This window comes from Triturus cristatus, chromosome 10 (assembly GCF_964204655.1).
Source record: "Triturus cristatus chromosome 10, aTriCri1.1, whole genome shotgun sequence".
NCBI lineage: Eukaryota > Metazoa > Chordata > Amphibia > Caudata > Salamandridae > Triturus > Triturus cristatus.
This window is the reverse complement of record NC_140593.1, coordinates 1,201,144,768-1,201,166,045: the sequence shown is the minus strand read 5'-3', so window position 1 is coordinate 1,201,166,045 and position 21,278 is coordinate 1,201,144,768. Positions and strand designations below refer to the sequence as shown.

The window sequence follows — 21,278 nt, the reverse complement described above, 5'->3', positions numbered from 1 at the left end:
CAGGCTTACGGTAGACCAAAAAAAGCCGTGTGTCCTGGTCATTTTAGACCTGTCGGTTTGTTCGACACGGTGAATCATTATCAACTTCTGACCAGAATCCGGGACATAGGCATTGATGGGACGATCCATCAATGGATTGCCTACTTCCTGACGGACAGCACCCATGTAATCCAGATGGGTGACTGTGTGTCCAACAGAGGGCCCATAACCTGTGGAGTTCCCTAAGGGTGCGCTCTGTCACCATTGTTGTTTAACATTTATTTGCGCCCTCTGGTGACGGACTTGGCCCGAATGGAGTGTCAAGTGTTTAACTACGCTGACGACACCCAAATCATCCTACAAATCAAAAATACTCCCCAAGCCCATGCATGAGTACAAGACATTTTGAGATTCATAGTTAGATGGATGACTCTCAATTCACTAAATGTCAACCCGGATAAAACTGAGGTGTTGGCCATTACTACAGATAATAACCCATGGTCTTATCAATTTTGGCCACAGGAGCTGGGAGACACTCCGTCTCCAGCACCAGTGGTAAAAAGCCTGGGTATAAAAATTGACTCTAATCTCTCCCTGTCTAACCAAGTTTCCACCGTTTTTGAGACATGTGTGGGCCTATTAAGGCAACTGAGGAAATATTTGCCTATCCTCTCTTTTTCCACCATGCGAACGGTGGTGACAGCTATGATCTTGTCTCGGCTAGACTATGGCAATGCACTTTACATTGGGCTACCGGATAATCTGCTAAGCAAACTTCAGGTAGTAATGAATGACACAGAGAGGTTGATTTTTAAACTCCCCAGATCTACAAGGGCTGCCCCACTACTGCAAAAACGTCACTTGCTCCCTATCAAACAAAGGACCATAAGGCTCAACATGGACAAGCCCCTAATTACATCAAAGAGCGCCTTGTGAAGTATGTCCCAAGGCGCTCTTTAAGATCCTCCACGGGGAACCAACTATCCTGCCCGTGGTTCAACCTCATGAAAAATGAAGGGCAGGCCTTCTACGTCTGCATTCCACAACTATGGAACAGGCTCCCATTCAATCTTTGATCTGAGAGGGCTCTCCTATCATTTAGGAGGAATTTGAATACCCTCCTCTTCTTGGAAGCCTGGGCCTAATTCCATTCAGTTAGGGGCCATACCCAACTGGGCGCACTGTAGCCTTCCTCTCATAGGGCTTAGAGACCTGCCGGTATTAAGCTCTATAAATCACAATTAACAATAACAATGCTGTGGTATCCACACCTACTGCCATTCCCATGTGTGTCACACATTTACGTTATGTAGACCCAAATAAATTTTTCTTTTTTCATTTGATTAAATTCAGTACATCACTTCATACCTTGGTGTGTCCAAATCTGTACTGTGTATGGTCAACATCAATGGAACCCAATAGTTTCTCAGACGCCTTCTTGCTGTCCATAAATGCACCTTCCGGAACAGCACTTGCATTGAGAACCTTGTACCTGAAAGAGACTCCTGGTTAAACTCAATCCATATGCTGAACATGTTAAAACTTCAAGGTAAAATTAAGATAGCATGTTTCTTTTATTATCTTAAACGGTTATTTGCCTCAGTCAGACACAAATATTTATTTTGCATAGCTGTGTTCTTTGGAGTAATTCTAAAACATTGCTTTAACTTCTAGGGTTTGTAGTATGTGATGCTGTACTCTAGCTAGCAAAACACATGTATATTGCTATAGTTGTAGTGTAAACAAATAATTCCATAAAGTTAAACATCTTGTGTGTCATTATACTTCAACTGTTTGCTACTCTGTTAATGATGTACAATGTACCTTTGCTTAAAATCACCATAAAGAATTCTGCTTGGAAATCCCTTTCTGCAAATTCTGATGCCTTCCAAGACACCATTACATCTCAGCTGGTGAATCAGGAGATGGTTATCCATAACACCTAAAGGGGGAAGGAAGAATTTAAACGTTTAATTAGATTTTGTTACATCAGCAGAGAACACCATGTTCTTGGTAAACGTTGACAGATTGTACCTGGAGTTTTTGTCTCATTGGGAATGAGACAGCGCACAAAGTGTGGATGAGTGCTTCTTAAGTTAGTCATCAGCTTGCCCAAATTCTCCTATGATATTGAAAATATACATTGTTAGAAGCTTATCCTAAGTATTGAGTATGCAACAGAGTTTTATTTATATACATTTATGTACAAGTCTTACTCTGAACAAAGCAGACACTGTCTGGAAGGACCCTCCTTTCTTCTTCTTTCCACCCTTTCCACCAGCAGCAGCTGCAGCTTCTATGTTTGAATGTAACAAAAACAATCCATGGATTAGGCATTCTGTCAAGACAACATACTCTTTATGTTATATCTTTGTTTTCTATGTGCATGCTACTTAGCCTCGAAGCTAACTTACTATGGGGCATATTATCAAGAAACGGCGTTAAAATTTTCGCCGCTTTAGCGGCAGAAAACTGCCTCTAAAGCGGCAATAATGGGCTTGATAATATGCCCTTGAGAATTCCCATAGAAGCCCATGTTCTGGTGTCAACATGGGCTTCTATTGGAATTCTCTGCAGCATATTAGCAATCCCATTATAGCCGCTTTAGCTGCAGTTTTCTGCCGCTAAAGCGGCAATAAATTTAACACTGTGCTTGATAATATGCCCCTATCATCCTTCCACACTCCTCATATCTAGAGATAAGGCTCTCTTTATGGTTCCACGGGTCAAAAAGTCCTGATCAGGGGGCAGGTCGCTCTCGTACCTAGCCCCTCTATGTTGGAATGCCTTGCCTCGCCACATTTGTACATGCTTGCAACACCTTCATTTTAGGAAGCAGTTAAGACTACACTGTTTTAATTCTACTACCCTCGCTTGCATCTGAACTGTTGCGGCACCGAGATATCCCTCCCGGGGTGATTAGTGTGCATTACAAATAAATATATCATAACATGCCTTTTAGCAGGATACTTACCAGCCTCTGCTGCAGTAGCGCTATAAAGCATGGATAGCACTTTAAGGGAGGACTTCTGGTAAAGCTGGATAACAGATTCATTCAGTGGATCCTTGTTCTTCTCCAGCCAGCCGGTGATGTTGTAATCCACAGTACCAGCGTAATGCACCAGGGAGAAGTGAGCTTCAGCCTTTCCTTTGCCTGGCTTGGGTTTCTCAAAGTTCTTGCACTTGCCCATATGCTGGTCGTACAGTTTGTTCTTGAAGGAGGTGTCTGTAGACTTGGGGAACATGCACTCCTCTTCAAGGATGGAGAAGATTCCCATGGGCTGAAAGAAACATATCTATGTGAGACTTGGGTATATGTGTATATGTTATTTTAATACAACCATATGCAGTTTGAACAGTCACCCACCTTCTCAATAAGCTCAATGCAGGCAGCCAAATCCATGCCGAAGTCAATGAATTCCCAGTCAATGCCTTCCTTCTTGTATTCCTCTTGCTCCAAGACGAACATGTGATGGTTGAAGAACTGTTGCAGTTTTTCATTGGTGAAGTTGATACACAGCTGTTCCAAGGTATTGAACTAAAACCCAAACCAATTGTTGTGGATTAGATATTTATTGATTGGTCCAGTATGCCACTTCACCACCCCCTCTTTAGGATGTTAGACTTACATCAAAAATCTCAAATCCTGCAATATCCAGGACACCGATAAAGTACTGCCTGGCTTGCTTGGTGTCCAGCTGCTGGTTGATACGGATCACCATCCACAAGAAGAGCTTCTCATAGACAGACTTGCAGAGTGCACCGATGGAGTTATAGACCTAACAAACAAGGAGTTGCAATTGAACGTGGAATAAGTATATGACCTCAATAGTCCTCTCTTTATGAAAATATTCCTTATTAGCAAGGTGAGTAGAGGCATCCATTGCAATTTTACCTGGTTAACAGTCTGCCCCTTGGTGACAAATTCATTGCCGACCTTCACTCTTGGGTAGCACAGCGCTTTCAGCAAGTCAGCTGAGTTCAGACCCATCAAGTATGCAATTTTGTCTGCAACTGTAGTTAGAAAAAGGTTGTAACATTAATGAACTACATAAATCCTAATAACGTTCAGAAACTGTCATAAATTCATCATCCCCAAAAACAGCTGTTCGCCCAGTTACTGCAAGTTGTCTACTTCTCCCTTCCACTATTTTGTACTAGAACTTCTCTTTGAAGACCAAAATGTATCCATCTCCATGATCTCATATTTGGTGCTTTCGATTTTACGTTCCACTTAATTCGGGCTGTGTCATAATGATTGCAGTTGTTACATCAGTTGTAATTTGCAAAGGACATTCTTTAATTAGATTTCTGTATCCAAAACTTGGTGACGTCTACATTGATTGCCTTTTCAAAACAAAGGGTGTTCCCTTGTCCAGACCTGCACCAAAACGTCAGGATCACCAAGACTTTTTAATTGACTTTGTGCTACTTCTTGGTGAATGTGGAATAGAGTCCGAATGTTTTTTTGGGGGGTTTAAACAGACATTTGTTAGGTTAATCAATTGTATCCTGTATGTAAATGCATTTTGCCTTTGCCTATCCCAGTCTAAGATAACAAGTGATAACGTCCTGATCCATGTAGCGTTTTTCTTTTTATTGCACTTTAGTTGCTTGTCGTGCTGATCTTTACAATTGAGCTGATTGTTCCTGTGCCACTAAAGGCGATTTAATGGTCTTTGGATTGGTGTTTTATTCAGCCTTTTTGTGCCTTTACTGATGCGCGAATAGCATAGCACTTTAAGGAATGTACACAACTTTTTGTTTTATGCCCGCAGTATTTCTTTTATCCCCAGCACCAGTAAACTATTCGTGTCCTGAGACATAGCCCAACAGTGGAAGGGGATGTCTCCACCATCGGTAGGTGGGTGGAAACACACCATGGACAAATGCATGGGGATAGTATTAGCAGTATTCAAGGCATGAGGCTGCCCACAGAAACATAATCAAATCTGGACGTGTTGGGCTGAATACAAGGGCATAGACCTGCCTTTCACACGACCCCCAGAATCCCTCATCTAGCAGGAAATAATTTTATGTGGACACAGACATACTCATAGCTTGTAGACCCCGCCATCCAAATGCTGTTGATAGATATTCCTGGTGGGGTGGGAGGTGGGACCTGGTCTGTGCGAAGGTTTTCTCCCTAGTTTCTTTTATTCCTTTGTTGATGTTCTGAATCATGGGTACTATTCAGCATTGTACTATATCTTGATGTTTGTGTATGGCCTTCCTGGCAGTGTCGTACCGCCAAAAAACTTCAGTAAAATCTGTTATAAATAAAAACTATTCATCCTATAAGGGTCTGGTGTCTTTGCTGGTCTTCCTCTATATCCTCTTCTTCAAATGTGTCACCCTCACACTGTAGTAAATTGTTCTGTTTAGTACTTTTTTATGAATTGATCTATTTTAAGGTACCTCCTTATATCATTGAACTTGATAATGCGCTACACTAATGGCATCATATCATGTTCTTAGTAGAATTGAGGAATCAGCAAGTAATTCCATACCAGTGATATCAGACCCAAACGTAAACATATGGGCGACCTGTGTAGCCTTTTAACTGTAAATTGCATGCATTTTGTATTGGTTTTTATTAATCACTCAAATAAAATGACTAAATCACCTATAATTGTGCTTCCTTTATTCCCCACTCACAGAACCCTTGCCTGTTTTTACAATCGGTAAGTCTGTTTTTTCCCCCTTCAAAGTACCTCTTTCAAATTTTATTTCTGGTGAGTTTTTCTCCTAAGACGTCACAATGCATTAACCGTCTGCAACCCAGCTTCTTCTCCTATTACTGCTATATGCCTGCTTAAAGCTGTGATGTCTTTTGGCTAGTCTTGTTATAGAAATAACATATCCATACATACATACAAGGCAATGTGCATATCATGTCCTACCTTCTGTGCCATCGGGCTCGGCCTGCTCCTCACGCTGTTTCTGCTTGAACTTCATGTTTCCATGGTGCATGACTGCTCCTGTCAGCTTGTAGATGGCGATCTTCTCATCTTGGTTGAACCCCAGGATATCGATGGCACTCTGTCATGAAATAAGGGGGAGCATATTATGATTGTGATCTTCTACTCAATGGAATTTTTACACCTCTTGTTTGTAGTGACTGAGGGTGAGGAGACATGGTGGTTATTATGTATTGTAACTCACATCAGTAGCCATCAACTCCTCTTCATCATTGATACTTTTCACCACAATCTCGCCCTGGCTGATTGACGGGAAATCATATGGGTTGGTGGTAATGAGGAGCATTTCTGCAAAGCAAATACATGCAGGGTTGAGGAGTCTCAGAATGCACGAATAGCAGCACATTATTAACCCAAGGTATGTGTACAAAGTAGATATTTTCCCAAGAAACAGTACAGGTGAATAATGTAGACATTTGAAAAAAGTGGTTGTTATTTTCAGTAATGTTTTCCATTTTACAGAGGCAATGTTCATGATAGTCTTTAGAGGGTGCAGAAAGGCTGACTTGCTTTGGAGACATGTTCCTTGATAGCAAAAAAGGACTCAGAGAAAATTAAGCTAAAGACCAACAGCTGTTCTTTATTTGACTCAATTGCTGCAGTTCTACCATGACTGATACCATCAGGTGCCAGGGTGGAACATAGGCCCAGAAAACAAAACTCTTCGAGGAGTATTGTAGTCTGCCCACCAGTCCTTGGTATGCATGCACATACTTGCAGTCTTCTTTCTACTTATATACTGTGAGGGGCGCATAACTACACGCAAAGCCTTCAGAAAAAGAGAGTGTGTGCTAGAATTGAAGTCGATTTCCGTCCCCTTGAATGAAACCTTAAAAAGCCTGAATCTGTCCATGAGAGGGAAAGCCTTGCTCCCTGTCCTTAAACATGTCTCACTATGGCAAGTGAGTGTTCCTACCGTATTAAACCATGGTACACATACAAAGATTTTCTTAAATGTTCAATGGGGAATATAGCTCTTGTCTTCCTGTCCACTTTACTTTTCTCGGTACTTAAGAGAAACTCCTGTGAACAACTAGAGGTTCAACAACTCCTAATCCTCAGTGCACATCATACTTTTTTCCTGGCAGGCAGAAGATCTGATTACATAAGGTCACCAGGATAAAACTAAAGGGAGGTCTGTAACCCACTCTCGACGTCTGTCAGTATCCATTTGTGACCCAACGTTTGCAATGCAAGGCAAAACAAGCGTTTGCTTTTTCTTGGAAGGTGGAATGGTTTTGGAAGTCACAAATCTGTGTTCCAATTTTGAATCGCAGTTTGAAATTCCTTTATTTGATCTTCGGTGTTAGCACTGCCAGTAACCTGTTCCTCTTTCTCTAGTTCTACAAGATGCTTTCAGAAAGCTCTTAGAAGTGTTAAATGCAAATGTTGGAACAACTGTAAATGTCCAAGAGATGGGCTTGAAGGATCAGGACGTTTCTATATTTTTCAGTTGTAAGGCTTTGAAATAGATTTTGGAGTCTGTGATTCAGAAGATGGTCAGAATTACACATTATGACATTGTTTTAACAACTCCAACCATTATGTTTGGAACAGATGAAATTAAAACCTCTCAATATGTCGAGCTTTGTATGTCTGCATTTGTAATGGCTCAATTAAGCATTGGATAACTCACGAACCCCAATGTGGTGCTGGGGTTGGCAATATTTAAAAACCACTTCTGACCTTGAGGCTACTATATACTTGACAATGGATTCCAGGGGCAGCCTCTATTAGCGTCTATATGGGGCCCTTTTATTTAAAGTTCAAGATACTAAGAATAATTATCAGGCTATGTAATGTGTTTTTGTGTGTATGAGGTTTAGAGCTATGATATTAAACATTTTATACAAGATTTGAAATATATTGTTTGGTTTCTAGTTTAACAATAAAAAGCAGTATTCAGTACCCCACAGGGTGGACCTTTTGCCCAGACAGAAATGCCCAGAAACGCACCATGGAGACATCAAAAATGTGGGTTTAAACTTACGTGAATTCTCCACATGTGTGTTGCTGTACTATTTGGGCCTGGGGTCAACTGCACCCTGCCAAAGCGACCTATTCTGGCTTTTCTGAACAATAAAGAGCCAGGATTAACAAGGTTTGTTGTGCCTTGAATGGATCTCAGGAAGGTTCCGTGCCTGGAATGGCCCCCACATGTAATAACTCAGCTCCCCCAATTAACTCTCACTTTCCAACGGGGATGTGTGCAGTATTTGGGCCCAAGACTGGCTAGCACCCATGGAGCCCAACTAGCAATGGGAGGTGTGACATATATGGAACCCCTTACTTTCTTTGCCCTTCAGTGGTTAGAGCATTTCCTAAAGACTCACCATAGATGGGCCATTTCTCCTCCAGGAAGAATCATCTCTGTTCTATCAATTGCTTTAGGTAGGACCTTCAGACTATTGGTTGCCAGGTGGCTCCAAGTCATCACAAAGACGCTAATCATACCAGTCTTTCCATTTACAAGCCACTGTAACCTCGAAGTTTAGTCCAGTTAGTTCAATTGAAGTGAATCCGGAGTACAAATACCAGAATAATGTCCAGTACAGTATTCCAGCAGCCCTGATAACAAGGCTTCATCTAGTAACCTTACTCAGAAACTGCACGATTTTATAATTAAATACTGAATTTCAAATCCACCTTTATTGTTGGAGTCTGATAAAGAAGATTCTCACAACAAAATAATTTGGGGTTTAAACGTTGTATTTTACCCCTCTCTTTTGCTAGGTTCTTAGGTGTATCACTGTCAGGGAGTTCCATCCCTGGCCATTTCTTTATCACTGATGTCATTCTAGTTCTTTTTGGACTTTTCTTTAGGCTTTTACATACCAAGAGTGATACTGCAGTTGATAATAGACAAATTGTGAATCCTTATTTGGCTGTTTGTCACACTTGATAGATTATTTTCCAAGTACCAGCACCCTCATGTATATCTTTACCCGGGGAGAATCAGGGGTGCATTAAACAGATACAAGCTATATTCAGTGTCATTTCAGAATGAAAACAGTATTAGCAAAATAAGAGTTGATCAAACAGCGTGCATATAACTTCTATCATTATCACTCTTTAAATGTCATTTCCGGACATATTGTTGTTTGTGTGTACTGCGGTTGCCTAACGCCTTGCTAAGTACTGTGATTTAGTCACCCACAAACCATCGCTTACATTGGTCATACAGTCCAAACGTCTAGAGGGACAGAATATTTTATCAGAAAATTCAACATTCTTAGCATCATAATCACTAGAATCCTTCTTGCAAATGCCAAAATATACTCTCAACATCGTTTTTATCTGAATTTCGATGGTCTTGTTTTCTTTTAGGGTTGTTTTTAAACCATTGGGTCCATGCTGAGAAGATAACTGAAAATAACTAAAGATTGGTGATACTTACCGACAAGCTCTGGCTTCTTGTTGGTCATGATCTGGTAGAAGATGTGGTAGCTCCTCTCAGCAGAGAGCTGGAATGTGACTCTGGACTTTTCCAGCAAATCTATAACAAAGAACAACATTAATATGTAAGTGCAAGATATTTATTTAATTACTTCAAACTCAGTATTGTATTTAAATGCTTTAATGGCTGTTCTTACATGTTTCGATATCAGCAGAAGCCAGTTTTCCTGTGGTTCCGAAATGGATTCTGATAAATTTACCCTAGAGAGTAAACAAGTGCTCTTGTCACCTTGATGTTGCATTGGCAGCTAATAATGTAAATTACGCACCAAAGTACTGCACAGAAACTCATGCGCTCAGAAGACTTACGAAACGAGATGAGTTGTCGTTCCTCACGGTCTTGGCATTACCGAAGGCTTCCAGCAGCGGGTTAGCCTGGATGATTTGATCTTCCAGAGTTCCCTGTAACAAGCAATAGGCAATAGGAATGAATTTGTCTGACAGATTATTTATTAGAAGCATTTTAAGGTGAAAAACTGAATAAACAAACCTGCATTTTATTGGCCATGGCAGGGGCCTCCTTTTTCTTGTCACCACCACCAACAGCAATTGTTGCAAAGTACTGGATGACGCGCTTGGTGTTCACAGTCTTTCCTGCACCAGATTCTCCGCTGTAGAGAGAATCAGCAGTGTGTGTCAGTATGCCTCAGTGAGGCGAAATGTGTCATGAACTTTATGCTGTTTGATGTTTCAGGAATATGTTTTGTACTCACGTAATCAGGACAGACTGGTTTTCACGATCTGTTGAAAGATTATTTCAAGAAAGGAGATTACACATGTACTTGGACTAACCATTATAATTGGAGTGTGGATAAAAAAACGGAGGTTTTACCTGTCAACATGAACTGATAGGCGTTATCAGAGATGGAGAAGATGTGAGGTGGGGCTTCCTGGCGCTTCTTGCCTCTGTAGGCTGCGACCACCTCAGCGTTGTACACTGGCAACCACTTGTAGGGGTTTACTGTGGCACAGAAGAGACCTGAGTAGGTCTGAAAGGAAAGCGGAATATTATCAGACTGAGTGCATTGATTTTTGTGAATACAGCAGTAAATACATAACTAAATAAGAGAAGCTAAATTCCAACCTTTGTAGAGGTTTTAAACTGAACCTTGTCAGATCCGTGTCCTGTTATTGATAGTTGTTGTGCGTTCTATTTCTTCTTTTAGTTGTTCTTAGATAAGTACAGAATTATGTATGTGAGTCTATTAATGCTGTATGTTTTGGAATTAGTCACCGTTGATCATGACTACTTAGATACATAGACTGCTTTCAAACTGTCACTTATTGTCACACCTACTCTCCATTGTTGAATCTTGAAACCTTTACATCCACTTACTTTTCACTAGTGCACTTTACTCATCTGCTGTCTGTTTCTTTTAAAGCTCATCACAGCTCAAAGATTTGAAGACTACATTGCCATGCTAATATGTTCATCCTAGCATCTTTTACTTTTACAGTGCCCTGTGATTTCATATGTTCATTTCATCCAGACAATCTTAAATACAACAACGTACAATAGGACCATATCATTGTGTTCTTGCCACAACATGACTCTGTCCATTTTGATTTCCATTGCTTATATATCAGATAATCCAGATGTCAGGGCACGGATATACTCTATCGGAAATAACATTTTGATAGTAATTCATTGATGATTTCAAAAAGAAATTGGATTTGGCTCTGCAATGCTGCCAGAGAATGACTTTGAAAGCATGCAACATTGAAGGCAGTCCACAGCCTTCTTTCATACGAGCCTTAGCAATAGGGCATACACTTCTTCAAAAAAGTGTTGGGGTTATCACCAGGTATGCCCTTGATTCCCAGCCTCTGATAATATCAGATACTGCTTATTGGAAAGAGTAGGAATTCCATGAAGGAATGTTTCCCCACCTGGGAGATGGATCTCCCCATCTGTAACTCAGCAAACAGGTTTTGGAGTGAAAGGAATTGCAGCATGAAAGAGCAGGGGCAAGTAGTGTCAAGCATCATTGGGTGGTTGTAGTGGGGGAATACAATGGATGTAGAGAGAAATGAAGGGAATGGTAAAAGGGATTGTTTGGAGTATTCATACTATTTTTGATACATTTAGTTGTACCTAGCCTGTATATAAGGGATAACGCACCTAGGTGCTCATTTTGAAGGCAGTGTAAGTTTGATGAGCAGTTGGCATGTTTCATGCAGCTGCCCAACAAACTTGTTTTTCGAAAGCAAGAGTTTGTGGTGTAGTACCTTGTTCCCCAAACTCTAAATGAAGAAGTCGATAAATTGTAAAGAAGTGCATAAGTCAGGCTAGTGAGGTGTCCACCCTGCACACAGCACTTCTTGGCGTTTCTGAAGGCTTTTGGTGAATTATGTTCCTCCTCCCGAAGACAGTAAGAGCAGGTGGGTGATTAAATTCAGGCACTTGTTAAGGGCCATCCAATCTTAATGTAAATTCTGAAGCATGACTTGCCACAGCGAAATTAATTGGTTCCTCATTTCTGTCGTACTTACGTAGATCATCCAGGCTGCGTACCGCTCAGCGAGGTTATACAGCACGGAGGCTTCATTCAGATGGGTCATTATGACCATGTCTTCAATCTTGTCGTACTTGGGCGGATTCTGAGGGTAGACTTGAGTGTCTTTGACAGTCACAGTCTGTAGTAAAAGAGAAGGAGGAAGAGTTAATCCAAGAGACTGGCAGAATCTGTGTGGCTGAAATCTATTCCACTTATTTTTCTTACCCTTCCGTCGTCAGTCTTGACAGTGACTTTGCCATTCTCTCGGGCTGTGATAGTACCTTTGACGTAAAGCTCTTTTTCGTCATCTACGTAGCAGGTATTCTTGGCATCAAATGGCTTGTTTTGGGCTTCAAGTCTTTCCTTTTCAGACTTCCGCAGGAATTGTGCGGCCTCCCCAAACACGGCCATTTCTGCATCCGAAGCCATGGCTGCAGACGGTTACTGGAAAGATAGCAAAACATGTTTTTATATCGAAACAATGTTTTTTTGTAACTGTAGAAAAATCTTAGAGTGTTACTGAACTTGGGTGAAGTCATTCAATAATTCGAATGTTTACTTTTTCAGCATGATATAAAGCCCTTTTGCAAATCTACTGTGTCCTAGTCACAGCTCCCTGGTCCCTGTAATGCGGCCTCACAGCCACAACATCCAAGGGTACCCATCTGATATCATGTGACTGCTCAGTTCACCAGTGCTTAGGCAGCATATGCAGCTTTTGAGATATCAAGATCTGTATGCGCCCCCTTGGTGCTTCTCATGCCATTTGTAAGTGTTGGTCTCTAGAAGTCTGATGCAGAGTGGATGCACAGTGTGGACAAGCTGTTCTTCAATACAAATTCAGTCATAATCTGGCATTGCACTATATGTTGTCATCTTCTCATCCCACGTTACTTGTGAATCTACTAATATCATTTGAACCTGCAAAGGTCTGGACAATGGAAAGAGATCACATTACCACCCCTTCATGTAATCCATTTCTCCCTCCCCATTACATTTACTCTCCAATCCCAACTGAGAGTGCCCTGTTAGTTTTGTATGTAGACATCAGAACCTTCGTGAAACTGGAGTTGAGGCAGTCATGCATGGAATAGGATGCAATGTGTACATGGCTAGGGCTTTTTATGGGGGAGTACGTTCAGTTTTTAAGGGTTTTGCAGTTGTCAATATTCCTAAACTTGGCAGCTTGAAAGAGCCTATATTCTGGCAGTGTCCTAGCTACAACGTTTTGACTTGTTAATCTGAAGGCGCCTATGAATTTGCAATCACAGAGAACCCATGCTAACAACGTCTTAGCCAACAAGTAGGCATGTGTGTGAGCTTTAATTCTTTTGCAGCATGGGGCTTTGTTTCTGTTTTTTTAAATGCAACTGTCATACAGACCTGTTGCTAAGAATATGCATAGACCAGGCTCTGGGCCTGCCCCTTCAACCATTAGGTTTTTTGACCAGCCTCATTCAGCTGTTGCCTCGAGACTTTGCCAATCATGTCTTGTCTCTGCCCAGTGGACTATTCACCTAAAGCTATTGGCTATTTGGATGTATCCTTCCACCTCCACTCCAGTGCATGCATTGAACTTCCTGAGAGACTCATTTACAACAATGGCCTTTTCTGTCAGTGTCTGTGGCTCCCTCTGGGGTGTCTTGCGCCAATATGCTAATAGTACATGAATTAGCACATTAAACCCAGACCTATTTTCTGTGCCAGTGTTTGTTTCTAAATTACTCTGAGGTTGCTCAAATGCATGGACCTCAATGAACCAGTTTAAGTTTTATGCTGTATACCTGGATATACATGCCCTTTTTGGGGGGCATATGAAAAAAGGCATACGGAAGAGAAATATTAAGGAGGGAGAGCTAGACATCTGAAGTTTTGTACCTGTTTGCCCTGGTACCAAGCTTCTAAGTTGGCAAATAGGACACACCATTCTCAAGAGTGATCCATTTGTTTGGCCATTGGTAGAATACGACAGGCTAACACAAGTATGTTACTATGCATAAAGCATGTTTTATTTGTCATCCACCAGTCATAGGCTTCTGGCTTTAGTCCTAATTGGTTAGATATGTAACATGTAGGTTGTATCAGAGGCTTTATTCTAAGTGGTCTTTTTGGCCTAAGTCTGTGCACAGTGGTTATTTAAATAAAATATATTTTTGTGAGGTGAGTTCATGTGACGTAGTTCTCTGAGAGTCAGCTCGTTACCTAGAAAGACATCTGAAAATGTTTAACTGTATACCTTTTGCTCAACCAATTAACTCAATGTACAGTACTTCAGCGCAGCACTCTAGATATTACGATTTTTTCAGAAGACGTGAAATATTCATTTTATTTCTCTCCACACCTTTGTTAGGGCCAAGGCAGTGGGTATACATGCCTTGCCACTGTTAATTTGAGATAAGCAAGACAACTGTGTATTCAGTTATTTGCCAGGGACGGAATACAATGGCCCTGTAGGTCTGTTATCCCTGCTGAATGTTTACAGGTGAGTCCTGGGCTTCAAACTGTCTCCTTTTCCAACTCCTGCAAGCCTGAATCTTCAACCCAAGCGATGTCGGTATATAATTCTCCCTTTATGGTATGTTCATGTGTTACTAAAGTGCACTGTGTGCCGGTGAAGAGCAGGGGACGGGGAAGGGTGATGCCTTGGGAAGCCATCGTTATGTGGGCATCGGTATCAGTGCAGCAGGCTCCACTCTAATGCTCCGCGGATCCATGGTGGAAGCGGCCCGGGTACAGGCCAGGAACGGCTGCCTTTCACTACGTAGCTAGGTCCCCGTGTTTCTTCTTGCTCGTCCTGTGGTCTTTAGGCGCCGGAGCTACAGGTGCTACAGTGAATGGACCCAGTTCTGGCCCGATGACCTGCTCGCCCTGTGGTGTTTAGGCACCGGAGCTGCAGGCGCTACAGTGAATGGATCCAGTTCTAGCCCGGTGACCTGCTCGCCCTGTGGTCTTTAGGCGCCGGAGCTGCAGGCGCTACAGTGAATGGACCCAGTTCTGGCCCAGTGACCTGCTCGCCCAGTGGTCTTTAGGCGCCGGAGCTGCAGGCGCTACAGTGCATGGACCCAGTTCTGGCCCGGTGACCTGCTCGCCCTGTGGTCTTTAGGCGCCGGAGCTGCAGGCGCTACAGTGAATGGATCCAGTTCTGGCCCGGTGACCTGCTCGCCATGTGGTCTTTAGGCGCCGAAGCCGCAGGTGCTACAGTAAATGAACCCAGTTCTGGCCCGGTGACCTGCTCGTCCTGTGGTCTTTAGGCGCCGGAGCTACAGGTGCTACAGTGAATGGCCCCAGTTCTGGCCCGGTGACCTGCTCGCCCTGTGGTCTTTAGGCACCGGAGCTGCAGGTGCTACAGTGAATAGACCCAGTTCTGGCCTGGTGACCTGCTCGCCCTGTGTTCGTTAGGTGCCGGAGCTGCAGGCGCTACAGTGAATGGACCCAGTTCTGGCCCAGTGACCTGCTCGCCCAGTGGTCTTTAGGCGTCGGAGCTGCAGGCGCTAAGGTGAATGGACCCAGTTCTGGCCCGGTGACCTGCTCGCCCTGTGGTCTTTAGGCGCCAGAGCTGCAGGCACTACAGTGAATGGACCCAGTTCTGGCCCGATTACCTGCTGACCCTGTGGTCTTTAGGCACCAGACCTGCAGGCGCTACAGTGCATGGACCCAGTTCTGGCCCGATGACCTGCTCGCCCTGTGGTCTTTAGGCGCCGGAGCTGCAGGCGCTACAGTGAATGGCCCCAGTTCTGGCCCGGTGACCTGCTCGCCCTGTGGTGTTTAGGCACCGGAGCTGCAGGCGCTACAGTGAATGGCCCCAGTTCTGGCCCGGTGACCTGCTCGCCCTGTGGTGTTTAGGCACCAGACCTGCAGACGCTACAGTGAATGGGCCCAGTTCTGGCCCGGTGACCTGCTCGCCCTGTGGTCTTTAGGCACCGGAGCTGTAGGCACTACAGTGAATTAACCCAGTTCTGGCCCGGTGACCTGCTCGCCCTGTGGTGTTTAGGCACCGGAGCTGTAGGCACGTGAGTGAATTAACCCAGTTCTGGCCCGGTGACCTGCTCACTCTGTGGTCTTTAGGCGCCGGAGCTGCAGGCGCTACAGTGAATGGACCCAGTTCTGGCCCAGTGACCTTCTCGCCCTGTGGTCGTTAGGTGCCGGAGCTGCAGGCGCTACAGTGAATGGACCCAGTTCTGGCCCGGTGACCTGCTCGCCCTGTGGTCGTTAGGTGCCGGAGCTGCAGGCTTTACAGTGTATGGTTTCACGTGTTGGTTATGTTACTGCGGACAGTAAAACGGATCTGCAGCCAAGAGTCCTGCAGTGTCATGTTGTATCTTGTAGCCCTTTCGGGACCTACCTCTGTGAAAGAGTTGGATTTTACCAGGTGGTATGGTTGGAAGCCCAACTGCAAGCATGGTGCCTGATTCACAAAGTCCGAAGTACAACTGGGAAATGAAAGGACTCCTGTGTGAAGTGGGTGCAGCGTGGCTTAAAATCACACGTGAAAACAGTAACAATAGCAAGCAAGCAGTGGCAAAGCCAATAACTCACGCATACACGAGTTACTGGCTCTGGAAATGTTTTTGTGATGCAGAGTAGATCTGTGGCTGCTCTGCAGCATGGCTGGAACTTTAAAAAATGGCTATGACACGGCCAGTCCTCCAAACTCATGCACTGAATGATACAGCATTTTCCTCTGTTACTATATAGTAGTTAACTCTCGGGACTACCAGTAATTATTAACTTTTCTCCTTTAGTGCTCCTAATCATCATCAATTAACGGCCATAATGGCCTCTTACTCCCTATATATTAGCCATATACACCTTGGACATGCATGTTTCAATTTTTAAACCTCTGTATCCTATTTATTGTCTACACTAGCTGTATTATATCTGACCACATGCTACGAAGAGAAACTCTCTGCAATCCTAATGGTTGAAGTTTGCACCAAACACAACAGCAAAATAAATGTAAATACATTATCGTGATATAGTCATGGAGAATTGACAGCATTCCCCTCTGTTGCATGAACGGTCACATTTAGAACAGTCTGAATACGGGGATTAATGCAGAGGGTGATCAGGCTTGTGCCCTTAAAATCGTGTCGCCCGTTTCTGCACTTCTTTGAAGTTTGAAACGTCCTTATTTCCTTTAGCTTATTGCATATCAATGTGCACTTTATTCTCCCTTCCCCTCTTTTAGCCATTACCCACTTTCATTTCTTTCTGGCATTGATAGGTTGTAAACCCTTGAGGCCACGAGATTGCTAATGTTCATACGCTGAGTTTCCTTTATCTTTGGTTAAGTTTCCACTCTGTGCTCTGTGTGTGGTGAAGTGCGTTTCTATGTGATCCTCAGTTCAACTCTTTGGAATGCTAGCCTCCACTGAGTACGACTGCTCCTCTTCATGTGTATACTGCTCGTCTGCCCTGCGCTCGGAGAGCATGCAGCCGGAAGTGTTTGAGACACGGACCTAGTGATTCGATTGTTCAGATTAATGGACCAGTCAGTTAATGAGGTGCATAGTCCCACGCTAGGAGGCCCTCTCCAACTCCACCTCTTACTTGGCAATGTTTCCCTCCTTGGAGGTCTCCTTCCTCTTCTTCCAGTAGATACACAACAATAGTATTCGGGCACCTCTCGCTGCATGTTATACTCGGCTGCTCAGATTCACTCAGCGCTGGGCCTTCTCTGGCTCTCTAGTATTTTCAGAGTTAGTCGTTTCTTTCAATTCGCTGTCCGATCTTGAGCAACAATGAATACGGCCTGATAAGTTTGTACTATTTCTGCATTATTTGCACATTGCATATTTGCACCAATGGTTGTTCCCTTGCACATGTTAGAGGCTAACAATGCTTGTTTTTATTGTTTTATAGGGATGATTGTTGTGATTTACATGTACTTTTATGGATGTTTTTTAATATATCCGAATAAAGATCATTTGACTTGACTTGACTCTAGTATTTTCATCCTGTAGTTTACTGCTGCGTTTACAGACAGTCGATGAAAGCAAATGAACATCGTTTCTCGTCATGATTATCATGGTTTGTAAGTCTACTATCATAGCCTTGAGGGTGGTGGGCAGCGTCCTAAGTCACCTCTACATCAGTCTTTTCAAAGTACTTGTAGTCATGCCTGTTGCACTTACGCACTTGGCTTAGTTACTTCACTGCTGGGCAGCCCTGGCTGCTTGGACTTGTTCTCTAGGAGGCACCAAACGAAATATTTTTCAAATTGCAGTAGGATGTAGGGAATTTGTTTTTATTCCCCTATCTGCCCCCAACAGAAAGGTATCCTTAAAATCTTATGAAAGTGTGACCATTGTTATTACTGGAAGATGCTCCCAAATAACAAATTAAATATTTCCCACTACATTTACAACATAATTCTTGGGTGAGAGCTAGGCCTGGGAGTAGTTTTAACTATGCCAGAGTAATCAGACTAATTTGGATGATTCCGGATGGCTCATTCACGCGTAATTACCGATATTAATGAAGTTATGCCCGCTTGCGTAATTAAGAGTATTTGGGGGTGGGGAGAATTCTACCACAAAAGCACATTTAGCTGGAGCAATTAGCACTGTTTTCGTAGCTCAAAATGCCCCATCATGTCCAATTTGCACACAAGGGTGCATTTTGCTCTGAGAAATTAGTGCTAAAGGCCGGGAGTAAGTTGGGGGGAAATTCTACCCCAAGTGCACATTTAGTGAGAGCGAGTGGCTGCTTGCCCTTGTTATTCATGGTCTGTTGCATTTACGGCTGTTTTTTAATGCAAAATAAATCCCCGCCTCCATTTTGGACGTGAAAGGGCATTTTTATGCTAAGAAAATAGCGCTAAATGCAGAATTATTCATCCCGCGTGATTCTGTGTAATGTCGCAGAATTTGTTGGTAATTCTACTTGATTACGCTACACAGAATTACACGAGTGACGCCCACCCCTAGTGAAACCTTTCATTCCGATGTAAAGTATTCTTTATACCCTACACGTTTGAGCAATGGTAGTACTTCGGTGTTCTTACAAAGTGAGTTACTTTAGCCTGCATCTCCTCTGGTCCATGAAGCTGGGTGCTCAGCCTCAGAAAACACTAAGGACATTAAAACATCTGGCAAGCAGCTGCTGCCCCATGTGCTTTTGATGAAGACATTGGTTACTGACACTGCCATCACTCGCCTAACATTAAGAGCTCACGAATATGTGTCCTAGAAGAAAGACATTTCGGAATGTCATCATTTCTCTTTGGGTGGTGCTTGTGCTGGTGAGTGTACTTGTTAGAATAAATATTGTATTATAGATTTTTAGTGGGAACTGAGAGAGTTGCCAGCAGTCAGCCCCTGATTCTCCTTGGAATCTGCGAAACTGCTTTTCTTTGTTTTGTAGAGTCGAGGGACAGACAGGAGCTGTTGACATCCCCCCCCCCCCTCTCCCTCTTCAGTGACACTTTCACCCCTGGGGTGGGGTACTGGAAAAGCTTGGCGTTTACATAACCCACTTATCCCGGAGGTGGATTAGGGCAATAACAAGTTGTCAGCTGCCGGCCTGTACCCGTGGTTATAGTTCGCCGCTGCTCCACTCTCTTCAGTGGAGCTGTCATCATTCTAATCTTCTAACATATGATACTTATCAATTTTAACTTCAGTACTGTCTCACTTTTCCTCTCCGTAGAAGCTCATAAATATCCGACTCCTTGAATTCTATTGGTTTAGGTGCAGAGAAATGCAATGACACTTATTTTTAGGAAGCCTTCTCTTGACACCTTACTCTGGTTATAAAATCCTATGATGGGAAGGTTCCTTAGATTGAGCCAGGAGATGTACTACGTGCTCAAGAAATGTATTTCGATCAAAGTCTACGGTTAACATATGTACTTGTAGTAGGCAAAAGCTTAGGAGGTTTCAGAGAGGAAGTGCATACGTGAGAGGAACGGTAATAGAAAGGCGACCTAGTGAGCAGTTTAGATAACTGATTTATTTAGACGTTACACAACGGCATTTAGAACTTCTGCGAAAATTATAATTTTACCCTAGGAGTTTGTGCGGAATGTGTCCCATCCGGAAGGGAGATACATGGTACTCTACTTGGCCCCTGGCGATCCTGTCTCAGTGAAGTGACACATGCGATCACACGTTGTGTCACATACCGTAGCATGATTGTGCTGGTAGAGACGCTTGGTTCATCAGTCCTGCAAGCATCTTTGACCTGGTACTACCATTAGCAGGGGCTGAGTTACCCTAAGAATCACCCACTGAGTCTGCTGTGTGATTTCATAGAGCCACCCGTCCCGTGTCATTGGGAGACGGAAAAGATTTACACGTTCTTTTATAGAGAAGGAACTCTAAATATATTCTTTAAGCTTATTGAAAGAAAAATGACTAGTGGTAATTGCTAAATCCTTTTAAGGAGGCTAGAGGGGGAGAGTTGACTTGTTGCTTATAGTGTCTCGTTTGAGTAAGAAAGAAACTCAGTCCTTACCTTGGACACCCAGGGAAATACAGCTCTCTTCTGGCAACTGTAGAGAGAAGCACAATTTGAGAGATGCTTAAACCTGTTTCCTTGCTTCCAAATTAATATCTATGTATCTATAGATATATAGCTATATAGATAGATATAGATAAAAAGGTAGTAGATAGACATTTATTTATGCACGCAATAAAATCGAAAGGTTAAGATTCTTGATATTGATAAATTCCATAGATAGATAGATAGAAATCCAGTATGTAAATACTTAGATAAATGGGTGGATAAAGAGATAGATAGATAGATAGATAGATAGATAGATAGATAGATAGATAGATAGATAGATAGATAGATAGATAGATAGATAACGAACATAGCACTCACTAAAACTAAAAATGTGTTAAGATTTTTCTCACTGATAAAATCCAGCACTCAAGTAATCATTGTGTAACTTTCACAAAAAAGTAGGTTTATTTAGATTAAATATAGCTGCAATAGTTACTGAAAATTCAGATCTTTACAGGGTGTTGAGTTTTATTCGTCTCAACGATAATATAAAATAGAGACACGTATAGTCCATCAGCGACAGATACTTATATTGGTATAAAATGGAACACATAGACCATGCTACTCAACAGAGTATACTTACCACAACCTGACATCGAAGCATAAGGCAGCCCTGCTTATATAGGCACACGTCTGCTTATTCAGCATGGGTGCCTCTCCTCTTAAGGGAAGCAAAGCACGTTACAGAAAGTGTATAAGGGTCTGAAACCGAATGCTACTGTGTGTGCAGAGAATACTAAAAATAGCTGCCATACTTGAGCGCGCCTCGCTGTTAGTTACGTAGTGACAGTTCATTTTAAATGACGAGCACACATTTCCCTAAATATTACACAGCCACACACACTTGGATCTAGAG

The 21,278-nt window shown here is 42.8% G+C and overlaps 1 protein-coding gene across 2 annotated transcripts in view; it reads right to left on the bottom strand.

Annotated features, from left to right (window-relative positions):
* Positions 1-20,522, bottom strand: part of LOC146797048 (myosin-1B-like) — a 35,372-nt gene extending 14,850 nt beyond the window's left edge. The window contains exons 1-19 of one of the 2 annotated variants that reach the window (XM_085629655.1): positions 20,372-20,522; positions 12,140-12,358; positions 11,910-12,053; positions 10,249-10,405; positions 10,130-10,157; positions 9,907-10,027; positions 9,726-9,818; positions 9,554-9,617; positions 9,358-9,456; positions 6,145-6,248; positions 5,883-6,021; positions 3,875-3,993; positions 3,609-3,758; positions 3,347-3,517; positions 2,954-3,260; positions 2,196-2,275; positions 2,014-2,101; positions 1,804-1,921; positions 1,348-1,471 (exon numbers count right to left, since the gene is read on the bottom strand). In XM_085629655.1, the coding sequence (XP_085485781.1) occupies positions 1,348-1,471; positions 1,804-1,921; positions 2,014-2,101; positions 2,196-2,275; positions 2,954-3,260; positions 3,347-3,517; positions 3,609-3,758; positions 3,875-3,993; positions 5,883-6,021; positions 6,145-6,248; positions 9,358-9,456; positions 9,554-9,617; positions 9,726-9,818; positions 9,907-10,027; positions 10,130-10,157; positions 10,249-10,405; positions 11,910-12,053; positions 12,140-12,343 (2,310 nt within the window). In that variant the 5' untranslated portion in view covers positions 12,344-12,358; positions 20,372-20,522. Of the gene's footprint in view, positions 1-1,347; positions 1,472-1,803; positions 1,922-2,013; positions 2,102-2,195; positions 2,276-2,953; positions 3,261-3,346; positions 3,518-3,608; positions 3,759-3,874; positions 3,994-5,882; positions 6,022-6,144; positions 6,249-9,357; positions 9,457-9,553; positions 9,618-9,725; positions 9,819-9,906; positions 10,028-10,129; positions 10,158-10,248; positions 10,406-11,909; positions 12,054-12,139; positions 12,359-16,256; positions 16,293-20,371 lie in introns of those variants that run through there. The other variant, XM_085629656.1, reaches the window with a different exon arrangement.
* Between the last annotated feature and the right edge of the window lie 756 nt (positions 20,523-21,278).